Raw genomic sequence first — 17,146 nt, forward strand, 5'->3', positions numbered from 1 at the left:
CAGGGGGCGCTCCAGGGCATCTCTGTGCTCTGTTAATCCCCAGTTTCTGTTGCAAGTTGAAGGGGAAATGGGTCAGTAAAGGCATCTCCAGGATCAGGAAGCACAAATGTGGCAAAGAAAAATAAAAGATCAAGGCTTTAGTTTTGCATATGTTTTAGTCACTTAGAAGTCATGGGAACTAACTGATGAGAGAAACTTCAGTTCTTTATAGATACACAGAAACTCACTGAAGTCAAAACTACTTTCCTCAAGGCTACACTATTTAGTCTCCTTATCAGAAAAAGTTCTGGATGAACAGTTAAGTGTGTAAAGTGTGTGTGTATATAGTGAAAAATATCACTTTAGGAAAGCATCATATTCACTCCAGTAGTTCGAACTAAATATACACTTCCTGCGTTTTAACAAATATTTCTTAATTCGCTTGATAGGCCCATACAATCCAGAGGTCAGAGTAATTTATCCTTTAAATCTATGGGTTTCTTATACAAAAACCTACACACAGAAAGCTGTCAACCAAATTAGGCAGATTTGTAACTCAGTTTGCTATCCACAAGTGACTAAGTTTCAACTTGGATTTCTATAGACTTCTGAACTAGATCCCTAGCAATATAGGCTATCAAGGATGCATGCACAGGTTACAGGTCAAGAAACATGGATTGTAGAATATTCAGAGGGAGGCTCAAAAAGACTTACAGGGAAAGGCTCCTTCCAGCTGGCACCAACAATTGACGGCCGTATAATGGCTATGTTTAATTTTGCACCTTCCTGCTGCACAACATATTCTGCTAAGGCTTTTGTATATGTGTAAGTATTAGGTCTGTCTCCTATCAGTTTTGGAGTAATGTCATTCACTAGACCATCATCCATCCACCTAAAGAATCAAAAAGGACAATTTAAATACTGTACAATTCACTTAAAAGGAGTACATAAGTCTGAAAGAAAGCAGAGAAATTAAAAACAAACTTATCAAGAAAAAAATGCTTATGACTGCCTCATTTATTTCAAAGCAACAATCATAAGAAACGGAAGCTGTAAAGTTCCACAGAAGCAATGTAGACAAAGAATGGCATAAACACAGTAAAGCAAGGAATTTTGCTGTAGTGTTTATTGGTAAGTTTTACAAGTTGCATTAGGAAAAGCTTTGGAAGTAATTTAATACTGCCACTCCAAAGCTCTGTAACAGCCCTAGTGTCCAATACCAGATCATCAATGAATTTTAAAACCCAATAGCCTTATTTTCAGAGATGCGTAGCACCATTTTGCACAAAAGCTAACAAGCATAGCACCTCTGAAAAATCAGTCCTCAGATAAATCAGCACTTTTGACGCTGGTATGCAAGCACATATATGTAGGTTGTAGGACGTTCTGCAGACAATTTACACCAAGCTCAGTTCTGCAATCTGTACAACTCCCTCAAATTTCACTTATGAGAAACAGTTTCCTTTATTTAGAAGCCAAAGCCTGATCTCATTAGAAGCAAAAAATAACAGTTGAACACTAACAGTATTTAGCCCTTAATGCTCACTCTGTTTAATAAACAGCTCTCTCAGACTGGAGGTGAGTAAAGTGTGGAAGAACTGTACTGAAAGAAGAGTTTGATGTCAATTTCAGGAGACTAAGGGCTGGTCTATATTAGAAATCTTGCACCAATAAGGCTAAATTGATTTAAAACCCACTACACTTAAAAAAACAGATTAAAAAAAAAATCACTTATCCCAAAGCAACATGGGTACAAGCAATTTAAACCTGCAAGTGTGTCTAAAAATAAGGGCTTGCACTGGTGTCGCTTATTTAGTTATTCAGGTTAAAGTTTTCTTATACAGACCAACCCCATTATGTTTAGAAACATTGCAATGTGCTAAATAAAAGTTTATTTTATGAATTGAGTTAAAAATCTGAAGGGTTATTTTTGAAGGAAGAATAATTTACAGGAATTATTAAATGGCAATATAAAAAGAAAATGGATACAAATTGATCTCTGATCAATACAAGATTTCTCAAAAGCAACAGATCACTGCACAAGAAAACCCACAACTGAATGTACTATGCACCACCACATTTCCAGAAGTTCAATTGCAACACAAAAATTGATAGGACAAGATAAAATAATATCCAGTAAAATCCCAGAACTGCTTGCAAACTTGGTTTAAAATAAAAGCAAAACATACTTTTTAACACATCAATTCACAATTACTTCTCCCCCATTTTTCTGTAGTGCATTAATTCATACCATATTTAAAAAAAAAAGTGAGGGGACAGTGCATATTTGATACACAATTAGTGGACTTGGTCCATTAGTTATGGCTAATGACGAGACTGCCATCTTCAAGATTTTATATTGCCACTTTTCTGCCTACCCTCTTCTCATTTAATGTTTACATTTTCTGCTACATGCCAGCTATATATGTTAAGTTATTTCCCAATTTTCTTGGCTCTTCCAAGATGATGTTAAACATAGTTTTTCCAAACAACATAGTGAGCAAGGTGAAAAACCCTCCTATAGGCATAGGCTCAAACTGAGAGAAGTCATGTTAGTTGGTGTGTAATGAAGGCCTGTCTGAGCATAGAAGTATTACCAGTTTAAATTAAATCAATTTTTTAAAAATTTAAAAAGACACACCTTTAGTTAAACCGGTGCAACTGTGTGCGTGTAGACAAGGCCTGAAAGCTTCCTTACACCTACTTAGATCACCTTACAAGGGAGCCTAAAATGGTGTAAGTTACATACTAAACATTTAGAAGGTGAAAACTGAAATAGACTACTTCTTACACCTTGTCTAGACTTGCTGAATATATTGGTATCTATTAAAAATGAGTTTTAAACACCTTTAAAAATCAGCTAGTATTGGCAAAATCAGGGGAGACCGTAACCAGCTATCATGTTTTTAAAAGGTATTAAAAGCTGTTTACACCAGGTTTTTCATAAATTTTGAGCCAGAGAAGGGACCACTGTACAAAAAAGACCACAGAACATTTAAACAACACTTAAAACACTGAACACTCTTTTTAGACTAGGAAAAAAGATGTTTAAGGCCTTTTCTGTACACACTCCTCTTGCTTTACCCTTCTCTTCTGGCTCCTTAGTATTAGTTACAATTTAGGTCCCCTTACATTTAGTGAATCAAATCCAGATATGATGTGCAAGGGTGTATGTAATTCACACTTCGGTAGGTAGGCCTGGATCTACAGAGGGTTAAAAAAATAAAGCAATCTAAAGGGAACCTAATTTGGTGCATTTTAAATGTTTTTCAAGGTGCGGGGCAGAAAGTTACAGTAAACTACAACTTAGTTTAGCCCATAAAGATCCCTTCCCATGCTTTTATATGCAGTGCTCTCCAGCTCGTCTTTGCAGAGAGCACTGAAAAGGTAGTAATCCCGCCACACTTGGGCCCAAATTCTGCCTTGCCATGTACACATGCAAACCCCTAATATATTTAATGAGAGCTGCACACACATCGGGGGAATCTCATCCTTATTTTCCAACCCTTTACTTCATCTGAATGCTTCCCCTGTTTTTTAAACTTAACCTAGTCCTGAAGATTCTTGCACTGTAACAGCATACTGCACAAATGGGATACCACCCTTCCTTCAGGGGAGGGACCTGGAGAGAAAACCACAAGTAACGTTTCTAAGGGAAATTATGGTAGCACCGGCTTATTAACAAGCGGCTCACAGCCCATCCCCTGCTTACAGATCTTTTGGATGCATGTTTCTCTGCACCATGTCACAGAACAATGGCTGCCAATGTTTTTTGGTCCATTTTCTGTCCATCTTATTTGTTTAGCACCTATTTAGGGTTTTTTTGTTTTTGTTTTTTTTTTTAAAAAGAACCAACTTTTATACCTTTTCCTGTGTTTTGTGGCCCCGCTTCTGTTTCCCATTCACTAGTAGGCCACACACAGTTTGAACCAGGACTGTCTCAGTGAGTCTGTTGTGTTCTTGTAGAGTCACTGAGTGCTGCAGGTTCCCTGGTTGCTGCCTTCACTTTTAGCCCAATTTACATGAACTACTCCTGTACCCACATTAGTGCCTGCTGTACATTCAAGCAGCCGTCAAAAAGCTACTCACTCCTTGACCCACATCCACTAGAGCACATTTGCAGTATGCACGCATAGGAGAGCATGTTGCACTGCCAGTCAAATGACCCCATATTCTTTTCCCCTTTTCAACACCCCCAGTGCTTTTCTCCACATCCCCAAGTTTGTCCTTCAGCTGAATTCTGCAGGCAATTGTCCAGGTTTTCAGACAGTGTTTATATGCAGTAGCAAACCAGCAGAAATTACACTGAGTCCTCCTCTACCAACAATACTCAAGTAACAGTAAAGGAATTGGTTTCTAGCTCTGCATTTCTGAAAAACATGATTTTCAACCAATATATAACTCCCATAACTAGTTATATATTTATAAGTGTGCTGTTAATTAAGTATCTTGTTCTGGGTGCCAAACAAAGAAAGGGGTAAATTATTCTTTAACGTACCCATCTATAGTTCCAGTTGATTACCTGAGGAGCACATATGCATGTGCTATAAAGCCGAAATGATAATCTGATCTAATCCATTTGATGTGAGTATTCCAGATATTTTCCAGAAGAGTCACACATCAAAAAAGGCCAGAGATTGTGTGACACTTGTGCTGCCTTAGTATCATCAAGTGGTTAGGTTCCAACCAAACTAGGGGTTGTGGCAGCTGGTGGAATGTAACATCCATGCTTCACTGCAGTGTAACTATTTTTTTTTGTGGTGGTATGTTCCTAAATTTATCTTGAAAAATAACGCATTCTCCTTCCTTCCAAGCCACGCAATGCTTAGACTTCTTATGCTTTTAATAAGCAATTTCTACTGTATTTCACACAAGAAGTGTTTTTATTTACATAGTCCCAACATCTAACACATCAAGAGGTTGCTGAGTTACTTCCACATTTAAATAGCTATCACAAGGAGAGGTACTTATGTCTAAGCCTCTGAGTACCAGCCTCAGGAACATGGGAGTAACTCCCCTTTATACAAAATGACATCTGGCAACAGGATTACCTAACGCTAACATTAAAAATGAAGGAAGTTATTTATTAGAAAAAGTACCAGATGCACACAGTATTCATTTTGACATGCATTTGTATACAGGGTGAAAGGATTTAAAATTAAAGTGATTTAAGTCACCAATTTTAATTATGGTTTAAATCAGTAAGTAGGAAACCTTGATTTAAATTGATTTTAATCTTGTTTTGCATTTGAATTTAGTTATTTACCCTAAAAGAATGTTTAGTCTCCTGGTTGGTAACCATTAAAATGAGATTTGCAATTAACTATAGCCTTTATAAAAATTTTGTTACTTTTTGATTACCAGGATACCTTACATTTAACTCCATATTTTAAGCAATTATATAGTTTTATATACATTTAGTCTGTCTTAATTTTTACTTTATTTTATCATGTTAAGAAATGCATCATTCATCATTTTCTATTTATTCAATTTTTTTAAATAAACTCCTGACTTGTGTCAAACTCCATTTGGATAGAAAGTAAAATTCAGTTAAAATGTACAAACAACAACATTTTAAAATTATGTATTTAATAAACAACATCAAATGCACCGGGTACCTAAGAACAAAATTTATTAAAATATGTTTTGCATTTAAAATTGATTTTTACAAAAAGAAAAGATGATCTGTAGTTAGTAAATTGAATTGATTCTTGAGGTGACTAGAAACACTTCAGCACTAGGAGATCTCATCCTTTCACACCTCTGTTTTATGCACAGACTAAGAGAAAAAAGCTTTCCTACCTGTTTTGATTCTCAAATCACTCCGTTTCTTAATTTTGAATCAACTGGTCATGAAACTGAAGTAGTTGCATAAACTGAAATGAAGAATATTCTCTCTGCCCTTGCAGAAGAGAACACTACTGTAAAAAACAGGTTTAGCATTTCAACTAACTGTAATTTCAGGTGCCGAGTGACTATCACCAGTTCAGCAGTATGACTTTCTTTACAAGGTCAGTAGCAAACATTGTACTGCTTAATTTTTCTTTTTTTGATTTGTGCTTTTAAAAATATTACAACAAATTGGCAGTAATAATTTCAAATTAAAAATTAAATGTTTATTTTTAAAAAGGAAAAGTAAATAATTTTTAATACCATTTTTTTCCACCATGCTTTTACAGCATCTCTCATCTGAGCATTTCAAAGCATTCTACAAAAGGCCAAGCATCATAATACCTACCTCACCGATGTAGTATCATGACCAGTATACAGCTGGGGAAACTGAGGCATTGAAAGGCTAACATGTATCGTCATGGTCACACAAAGCAGCAGCAGAACCAGAAATACATTTCATCTCTCTCAATATCCTTCCCATATTCTGATGCTGCCTTCTTTTCACTTTAGATGCATATATTTATTCATTAAACCTAAGCATCAGCTTTGAAATATCTAGGCTTCTGGAAACAGGTTCAAATTCTGTGAAATTCAATTCAGGCCTTAATTCTTTAAGATAGATAATGGAGTATCATTAAAATGTGTTCTATAGAGGACTTTTTCATGGTAACTTAACACTGAGGTCTTACCTATTCTACCTGGGCACTGAAGACCCCTGTTTGGGTCTTAAGGAAGAAAGATTTATACAACATTTTGACAACTGTTGTTAATACTAATTATGCAGTCACTTGTGATGCCACAACATATGTTGCCTTATCAGTTATTAAAATAAAAAAAGTCTTTTCCCACTCAACCAGCTTTTAGTTTTGCCAAGTTTTTCACACATTAAATTAGTTACATGCTAGATTCCTACCAGCCCAACACCTTTTTCCCTGTATAGGCAGTTAAAAATTTTAAAAAAGTAATTCTACACTTCCATGTGTAAGCTCCCAAATAGTCAACTTCTATAAACTGATGTGAGGATTAAGCTCATTTCAAGACTCTGATTTTACAGAGGAAGTTAGTGCAAAGAGAGTACAGTGATCATTTAGATATATTTAGTTTTTTCTAGTTGGTAAAGCTAAATTTCTAACTTCATAACTCAATTATCCATATCCTGTCTGTCCTTATGTTATTGGGTTAATACATAGTACTTTTATCTGTAGCTTCAGATTAGCCCAATAATGCACGCAATCAACTTACTTCAAAAAGGATTCACAATCTTTCATTACCCAGGCTTCTAGTTACTTGGACAAAATCCAGCAAAGCTGCAGTAGAAAGCAGTGTCTTATTTCTGCATTTAAGTGCATGCTTGTCTGAACTCTGATCCAATGGCCTTTCAATCAAGTGCTAAACAGACTATCCAACCCCTAACTGTCTATGAAGTATTCACAGCACAGTTAATCCATGCCTTCAGATTCATAAAAAAAATCTGAGAATTTCTACAAGTGTTTCTTGATGCTCCAAAAGAAGAAAAATGGCAAATGCATTCCTGTGAAAAAAAGTTTTCCTACACTATATTTATTATTTCTATTACTTCTGCCATAACAGACAGCCTTTTTGAAAGGCTCATATTCTACCCACCATCATCCGCCACTTTACATTTAAGAGATCAAGTTGAGATCCAATTAATTAGAACCTAATAAAAAAAAATTTGGACAGTTACCTTAAAGAGAAAAATTGCCACAAAAATTGATAGGGGAGTCAAGGACAGTTACAATTCTTGAAATTACTTTGAGGAAAGATATCAACTTGAAATCTTTTTGGACCTACATTTATTGTAGAAGTAAACAGTGAAAATGGTCAAGAAAAACTCAAATTTATCTTCAATATTTGTTACAGTAATCTGAGGTTACATACAGCAAAAATTACACCTTTGTGAAATTTATTACACGGATGTCCCTTTAATTACTATCCATGGGTATTCTTTATTCTCTTTACTAGAATCAGATTCTCTTTTATCCCCTACTGAAATCCAGGCTACTAAACCTTACATTTTATTCCAACTCACTCAAGCTTTTTGTCTATCCTCTGCAGCAGCTTGAGAAGATTAACCCACTAGAACCTAGGACTAGATACAGTTGGCTAAATGAAATCTTTTGTGCACCTTACAGATGGGCAGCTAGTTTTGGCTTGTTTACTGCTTTTCCCACTTGATGCTAGGACTCAAACTTTACTGTATTTGCCACAACTATACCACACATCTGAGTCAGAGGGAGTTTACCCTTCATATAGTTTTGTTTTATTCATTGAAGTTTGTTGGGCAGGAAGTATACTGTATTTTCACAATTGGAAGGGGGCTCTGTCTGTCTGCTCTCCAGCTATCCCCTCAGAGTAGTCAGAAAAACAGCAAGGGATTAATGAAGAACAAATTTAGTTTTGGCTATTTCTGACATCAAGAGGTTCTCATACAAAGAGCAAGAGGTTACCCTTCCTTTGCAGTCTCCATCTCAGTCCCTGTTGCAGTCACACTTGCCCATCACTATAACTATTCATGGCCAGGCAGACTGCAAACAAAGTTTGCCTCTGCTGACTATTTTTATTGTAATGCAGTGTTCTGAATCCAGGTTCAATTCTTGAGTCCAAATTTGATTTTTTTTAAAAACTACTCTTATTTCAAATACAAAAAAAAAACCCCACTGATCTTCAATTTCTTTTAATGAGATGATGCCTTAGTGAATTGGAAACTGAAGTTTAAAGTATTCCAAAGTTGCATGGCTTTAGGAAAACAAAGATTTGTTTGGTTTGAACTTTAAGTTTTGCTATATTTTATGTTTACATGCTAGAGTATAGACATTTAACTTTATACTGAATTGCTAAATAACAGACACTATCTTTTTATTAGGACTGCTTGAGGGGGTTTTATAGGGTTGCTAGGGCTTTAGGAAGTTTTAACTTTTGGCATCTAATTGTATGTTTAGTTTGATATATTCAATATTTATCATTTGGCTTCGAGGAGGTAGTACTCTGTATGGAAAAACAGACATTTCTCTCAATTCTTGAGTAAGTGATCTAAAATAAGTCACGACCTTCCTATACCTTAGTTTCCTCATCTGTAAAATGGAGATAATTGCCTCACCCATGTTGTAGTTTTTTTATATTATGCTTTTCAAAGCCTTTTATCAATGTGTAATAGTACTGGAAAAGAGAACAGCAAGTGGGTGTGGATTAGTCAGGAAAAAACTATAAAGATTCAAAACATACTCTAAAGAACCTATCAGTTTCTTGGGATCAACAGGGGGTGGATATATGATTTCTTCAATGTGCTTTCGATTGCAATAAGCATATGCTGTTGAAACATGCATGAACACCTCCAAATTCTTCATTCGCTGGGCCAAGATGACGAGCTGTTGTGTGGCAATCACATTTAACTGAACAGCATCTCTGTTAAAGAAAATAGACAAATGAAGATGAGTAAGAGTAATCATGTCAGAGAATCATAAATTGAGGTGAAAAGTCTCATGTGGTCATCTATTCACATCCCCCTACCAATGCAGACATAACATTTTCCCACATCTTGTCCAGTTGATTTTTAGGTGTCCCTAGAAATGGCTTGCACCACTTTCCTTGTAAGACTGTTCCAGTCTTAGAACCCATAATATGGAAGTTTCTAAGTACTCAGTCTAGTTTTCACTAATTTCATGCCACTGTTTTTAGTTCTATCCTTGTGTACCATCTAAAAAAAATTCCTCTGCTTACATAGCATACACTCTAGTCAAGTTATTAAACTTCTTTATTTTCCTAAAATAAAATCCTTCTCAACTAAAAACAAGGGAGTGAAAAATGTGTACATGACAATCTATAATGCTAGACTCTCTTGCTTCCTTCACCTCTCACCCTCACACAAAGTGTCTAACCCGGTATCAATAGATATTCATATATAAACCTGCAGAGCCATCCACATCAGGCAGTTAACACATCAAGCTGGGCAAGATCTGCCCTGGTCAATACTTCAGTGGGAGGTCTCCAAAGACTTCATGTTGGCAAGTCAATAGGTGAAACTCTCCCTTCTGAGTCAGTGCTCAGATAATAACCAGATATGCGGGGGAGGGTTGGGGGCAGGATGGGCATTACGTTAGTCATGGGGGTCTTGTATAGAGGAAGGCAACCAAAGATACCAAGGTATTGATTGCTTCTTATTAAAATTTCCATGGCACTTTCCGAAAGGCTAGGGATGAATCCAACTTTAATTTAGCTAGTATCTGGGCTGTGACTTTCTGGACACACAAAATTTCACCTATAAAATTTCACATAAGTAAGGTGTTCTTTCCATTTCTATTATATTAGTATGGGCTGTTTCCTTCCTCCCCTGAGTGGCATTTCAGTAATACTGGTGGACTATTTATAAGGTTGTCAAAATTCTGTTGGAATAAAGTGCTATATTAACATTGAATACAAGTTTGAGGGTTTTTCGGTTTCTTTTGCTTTAACATAAGTAGAGTTACATAGAGATGAGTTTTTCAGTAATCTCATATCATTTTTTCAAACATTGCACCCCACTGCAGCAAAAGCACAATCATTTTACAAAATAATAATAATAATAATAATAGGAGATATACCTATCTCCTAGAACTGGAAGGGACCTTGAAAGGTCGAGTCCAGCCCCCTGCCTTCACTAGCAGGACCAAGTTAAATGTTATCTAAACAAGTATTAGATTTTTTCATAACCTATTTTGGCTTCAATCTTCAGCGCTTTCAAAAGAATTGACCCATGAAAAATTCCCTGCATTTCTAACTTAGGAAATGGAAAAAGTTCTGAAACAAAGTCCAAACATGTTCTGTGCTTGCTTTTTAGTTCAGAAGATGAATATTTTGAGCTTGAGTTAACTCTCTGGGTGCAGGAGAGAGATGAGGCAGAGACTCAACAGCAGGGAATTAAGTTCTGACCAAGGGCTTCCTAGGGGGACTTGTCAGCGAAGACTGCCCAAGAGAAATATCAGTTCAGCATACTTCCAGTAGCCCTTCCCAGCCAGCCCCGTTCACTTGTGTTCTGCTTCAGGAGATTCCAGACCTGCCAGCAGAGTAGAAATTACAGGAGGTTTGAGGCATTATGTCCCTAATCCAGAAGGATTTTTCACCACTAAAGGCCTCTGTAAACTTAGCTTTAGCTAATTCCTATGTTGGTGACACAAGGGAACTGCTTAATTAAAAGAATTTGTGAGAAGGAAGTATAGAAAGGGGGTTTGCTCATTTTCATCATGTAGCATTCCCAGAGGGCCATGATCAGTATTTGAAAGGACTCAGAAATGAGGGGGTCCTAACCCTGCCTTTCACTCTTATATAGAGAAGTTTCTTTCCCTCCTCCTCCCTGAAGAGATTTCTCATATAGCAATAAAAGTCAAAAATGTACTGTAACATTTCAACATTAAAAAAAATTTCTACTAAAAATGGATATACCAAAGCTTACTTTATCTCTTTTGCTTTTGTTAGTCCTTTTCTTCTACAAGAGTCTTTTCTTCAAGCTTTCAGTAGTTTTCCCTCAATCTCTTTAGAATTCTTCCTAGTAGTTTTCGCCTCACTCTTCCCCTTATTTCTTATTTCTCCCCACACTTCCTCTAATGTGTATTGCTACCCCTCTGCCATTACTTTCTCCTTCCACCTCACCACATACATCTTCTCTTCCCCTGCACCCACCCTTAGCATATATTTGATTCTCTGACCCCACTGTCAGATGAAGCAGCAAGAGCTAGAATTTTATCCCCATACCCTCAGAATGAGAACATTTTTGTTCTCAGTACACCCTTACCTTCCAAAAAGGCTGACCATGAAATTACATATACCTGTGCACTCTTTTTATGACCTGGTTCATAAAATGGGTGGTGGTTCAGCTCAACTGCTGAGCCAGATGAATCTTGCTCTAGCCCATCCACATCTATTTATTATCCACCAGCTAGACATATATCAGGAGCCATCACAGCAGGAGCTCACAAGACACACGAAGTTGCCAAGACCAGTACAAGCAGCAACATTACTTAACTTTCTGTACACCTTGTACCTGTCCTAAGCCTGGGGCCCGGCATAATCTTCATATTGGTCTTTCCGCAATGATGGACCTTTATATTTATCCTTTAAATTCTAAGGGTTAAAACCTTCTTGGGGAGTTTCCTTATACAGAGGAAAAAATTAAATTGACTCTATATGCAGTGAAAGTCAAGAAAAACCAAGGGTTTTTTTGGTTTGTTTATAAAATTTTGCAGATAAATGTTATTTTCAAGCTGGTGTCCCCTTGAGGAATACACTAATATAATTAAATTACATTAGGGTTTTTTTTTTTCATATCAAGCTTTATACTCACCTCAGTGTTTCATTGAATCTGACTGTAGCAGCACAATGGAATACAATATTAATGCAGTCTATGAGCTTTTCTTTGTCCTGCTCACTAAGGTCCAGTTCAGACTGCGTAAGTTCACTAGGAACTGCTATTATTTTCTCTTTAAATTCGGGCTGTTCATCTCTTAACCTGTCAAAGAGCTGTCAAAAGAAAATCAGGACTAAAAATAAAAATTCACACAAAGATTTCAGAAATGAGCTTTTTTTTTTTTTATGTAGCAGGAAAAGGGGCAATTAACTAAAAATATTTTCTGCCTATAACATGGAGTTATACTTCCCTCAAACATAATGGATATTAAAAATATGATTGTAAAATTTCATATCACATATCAGTACGAGTTGGGATGGGCAAGTTATTCAACTGGCAAAGCAGCCAGTGAATTTTGCAGGTCATTCCAAGTTAATGATAAAGCTGAACATGCATGATGCTTTTTTTTTTTTTAAACTTTATTTATTGGAACTACTTTTCCTGTCCTTAAAGCTAAACTCCTTAAGCTCCCACAAGTCCAAATGCTCAGGGCTCCAACAGAGCCATAGAAAGCATCTAAAAATTAACTAAAGTAGCTATAGTCAACTTACAGTCTACTATCTCTGGCCCATTCAGGGCTAAAAAGCAAAACATTTTACCCCATCTTCCACTGTATAATACTGCAGTCTAGAAGTGAGATGATTCCAGATATCATTCTTTAATCCCATGACATTTAGGTCTAGAAGATGTGTTGATGACCCAAGAATGAACACACGCCATGGGCTTAAGCCAGGTGTCATTCTGGGGAAAATTTCACAATTGAGAAAGAATGAATAAAAACCCCACTTCTCTTGCAGTTAGTTGCAAAAGAGACGGGAGGATTTAAGATTGCTCAATGGGTTGGAATGTCAGCGTAAATCCCAGGAACAACAATTTAGTAGGCAGATGAAAAATGAGGCTGTTAGAGAGGCATAATAAATGTGTTAATCACATCTGTATTTTAAATCGCATGGATTACCACCATATATTTGGTGTATTACATACAAATACAAAATCCTTGTATTTTTTCCCCTCCATTAGATGCCCAGAAAATTTACAGGGGTAACAAACTAACAGCAATGGAAGTTCCACATGCTATGGTTTTAATGTATCAGTACAACAGAACCTTAGCATTTATGTCAATATCCCAGTCAGACAGGAAATTCAGTTTAGATTAACATCAGTTTGAACAGAACACCATATCAAAATGTTTTAATCCAACATCACATTAACAAAAATGAAAGAAGCCTCCAGTTAGGTAGCAGCTACTACTACTGAAAGTGTTGTTTAAAGACTGAGCTTTCAAGGTTGTGCTTTCTATGAAAAGGGGGAATAACTTTGCTAAGACACCTAATTTTGCAAAACAAGTAATGGTGAAGTCTATGCTTTTCAAATACTACTTTTTGAACATATAAAGTGCTACTGGAAATCAGAGTTAAAGATGTCAGATGCTGTGTAGCAAAGAATGTCTCTAGACTAGTGGTGAGAACCATGCGGCCCATTGGGGTAATCTGATTGCAGGCCGTGAGGTATTTTGCCGATGTTGACTGTCCACAGGCATGGCCCGCCACTGATCCCAGTGGCTGCAGTTCGCCGTTCCCGGCCAATGGGAGTTGTGGGAAGCGGCAAGCCACAGGGACCAACGCAGATGGTCAACGCCAGCAAAATGTCTCGCAGCCCGCAACCAGATTACCCTGATTGTCTGCAGGTTGCTCACCACTGCTCTAGACATAACTTTGTGCTGAGTTCTTCACATTTATACAGACATATCAGAAGTTATTTGGTCAATCTGAGACTTCGAGCTTAAAACACAACTGCTATTCTTGTCTATACCATTATATAGGTCAGTGCATGGTAGAAGCGTAAAGCTGAAAAGAATAAAAAAGGAAAGACTCCTTAGGGTATGGCTACACTGGCGATTTGCAGCACTGGAAAGCCTCCACCAGCGCTGCAATTAGTAAGTGGCCACACCTGCAGGGCACTTCCAGCGCTGCAACTCCCTGGCTGCAGCGCTGGCCGTACACCTCACTCAGCATGGGGAATAAGGATTCCAGCGCTGGTGCTGCAGCGCTGGTCATCAAGTGTGGCCACACACCAGTGCTGTGATTGGCCTCCAGGGTATAAGGTGTATCCCAGAATGCTTTTATAAATTACTCTGTTTTGTTATGCAGCCTTCTCTTTGTTTTGTTGTGAACGAGCTCCGCGCGGAGCTCCGTTGCCGTTGCAGTTGCCGCTTATCTAAAAAACAAACAGAGCTCCTGTTTGCTGTGATCATCTGTACCTGGCTGTAAACAATCAAATGAGATTGCAGGCAGGGAGGGAATGAAACAGCGGGGAGTCATGTTGGCTGCAGGCTGTTTGCAATTAAGAGTTAAGACTAAGGGGTTGGAAACATGTTCTGATTTTTCAAGTCAGGAAGCTAAACACACAGTGTTGGCTCCAAAAATCCACTCTCTCTCTCTCCCCCCGCTCCCTGTCACACTAGACCCCACTCCACCCCCCTCTTTTGAAAAGCACGTTGCGGCCACTTGAATGCTGGGATAGCTGCCCATAATGCATCACTCCCAGCAGCGCTGCTAATGCTGCAAATGTGGCCACACACCAGCACTGCTCCTACACAGCTGGATGACCAGCGCTGCAAACTACCAGCGCTGCAAACCGTAAGTGTAGCCATACCCTCTGTTTCTATAACCAAATGGCAATTGAAACAGTAAATGAAATCCAGTGAAGTGGCTAAGCATCTGACAAGGATTTAAATGCTCCTGAACTCTTGATTCCTGTATCCCCAGAAGGAATTGAGAACAACAGCCATGCTTCTGGATTTAACAGAGGTTCTTTGTTCCTCAAAGTTACTTCAATTGGAGTAGAAGAGAAGTTGGCTGAATGCCAATATAGTTACACTGAAGGCATGAACTGATAGTAAATCAGTTTTGTTTAATCAGTTAAAATGGGGAGGAACTGGCTGAGAATTTGAAAGTGGAAGACAGCTTAGGTGAAAGTTTTCATGAAATGGTAGAGCTCATGATTCTAAGGAATGGTAGGAGGGAAAACAGCACAATAAAAACAATGGATTTCAAAAAGGCAGATGTTAGCAAACTCAGGGAGTTGGTAGGTAAGATCCCATGGGAAGCAAGTCTAAGGGTACGTCTACACTTACCTGCCGGTTCAACGCGGAGAGTTCGACTTTTTGGAGTTCGAACTATCGCGTCTGATCTAGACGCGATAGTTCGAACTCCGGAAGCGCCATGGTCGACTCCGGTACTCCACCTCGGCAGAAGGAGTTGGCGGAGTCGACGGGGGAGCCGTGGAGTTCGACCCCGCCGCGTCTGGACGGGTGAGTAGGTCGAACTAGGGTACTTCGAATTCAGCTACACTATTCACGTAGCTGAATTTGCGTACCCTAATTCGAACCCCCTTCTTAGTGTAGACCAGGCCTTAGGGGGAAAACAGTTCAAGAGAGTTGGCAGTTTTTCAAAAAGCAAACTACCCCACTGAGTAGGAAAGTTAGAAAGTATGGCAAGAGACCACCCTGGCTTACCCAGATCTTCAATTTTCTGAAACTCAAAAGAGTCCCACAAAAAGTGGAAAATAGATCAATTTACAAAGGATGAATGTTAACAACCACCACAAGTATGTAGGACAAGATTAGAAAGACCAAGGCACAAAATGAGATTAAACTAGCTAGAGACATAAAGGGTAACAAGAAAACATTCTACAAATACATTAGAAGCAAGAAGATGACAAAGGCAAGGTAGGCCCACTACTCAATTGGGGTGGGGGAAAGGGGTGAGAGACAGACAATAACAGAAATTGTGGAAATGGCAGAAGTACTAAATTATTTTTGTTTCAGTTTTCACCAAAAAGGTTAGCAGTGATTGGACATCTAACATAGTGAATGCCAGTGAAAATGAGGTAGGATCAAAGACTAAAATAGGGAAACAGGATAAAAATTACTTGGACAAGTTAGATGTCTTCATGTCACAAGGGCCTGATAAAATACATCCTAGAATATTCAAGGAGCTGACTGAGGAGATACCTGAGCCATTAGTGATTATCTCTGGAAGATGGAGAGAATCCAGAGGACTTCAAAAAAGGCAAATATAGTGCCAGTCTAAAAACATAAGGTCTGTAATTCCCCAGGTTGTCCAGTCAGCTTAACTTCAGTACCAGGAGCAAATAATTAAGCAATCAATTTGCAAATATTTAGAAGATAATGAGGTGATAAGCAATAGTCAGCATGCATGGTCAAGAACAAATTGTCTCAAACCAACCTAACAACTTTCTTTGACAGGGTAACAAGCCTTGTGGATAGAGGGGAAGCAGTAGACGTGGCATATCTTGACTTTAGTAAGGCTTTTTGATGCTGTCTTGCATGACCTTCTCATAAACAAACTAGGAAACACAACTTAGATGGAACTACTGTAAGTTGGCTGCATAACTGTTTGGAAAACCGTTCCCAGAGAGTAGTTATCAGTGGCATATCCAGTGGGGTCCTGCAGGGATCAGTTCTGGGTCCAGTTCTGTTCAAAATCTTCATCAATGATTTAGATAATGGCACAGAGAGTACACTTATAAAGTTTGCAGACGATACCAAGCTGGAAGGGGTTGCAAGTGCTTTGGAGGACAGAATTAAAATTCAAAATGATCTGGACAAAGTGGAGAAATGGTCTAAGTAAATAGGATGAAATTCAATAAGGACAAATTCAAAGTACTCCACGTAAGAAAGAAAAATCAATTGCACACATACAAAATGGGAAATTACTGCCTACAAAGGAGTACTGCAGAAAAGGGATCTGAGGGTCATAGCGGATCACAATCTAAATATGAGTCAACAGTGTAATACTTGCAAATAAAGCAAACATTCTGGGATGTATTAGAAGGAGTGTTGTAAGCAAGACA

The 17,146-nt window shown here is 38.0% G+C and overlaps 1 protein-coding gene across 10 annotated transcripts in view; it reads right to left on the reverse strand.

Moving 5' to 3' along the window:
* The window catches only part of FAR1 (fatty acyl-CoA reductase 1), an 81,254-nt gene that overhangs the window by 29,121 nt on the left and 34,987 nt on the right, over positions 1–17,146 (reverse strand). For all 10 annotated transcript variants that reach the window (XM_039535898.1, XM_039535895.1, XM_039535894.1 and 7 more), the window contains exons 3-5: positions 12,206–12,381; positions 9,115–9,294; positions 694–871 (exon numbers count right to left, since the gene is read on the reverse strand). In XM_039535898.1, the coding sequence (XP_039391832.1) occupies positions 694–871; positions 9,115–9,294; positions 12,206–12,381 (534 nt within the window). The remainder of the gene's footprint in view (positions 1–693; positions 872–9,114; positions 9,295–12,205; positions 12,382–17,146) is intronic.

This window comes from Mauremys reevesii, linkage group 4 (genome assembly GCF_016161935.1).
Source record: "Mauremys reevesii isolate NIE-2019 linkage group 4, ASM1616193v1, whole genome shotgun sequence".
In the NCBI taxonomy this organism is placed as follows: Eukaryota; Metazoa; Chordata; order Testudines; family Geoemydidae; genus Mauremys; species Mauremys reevesii.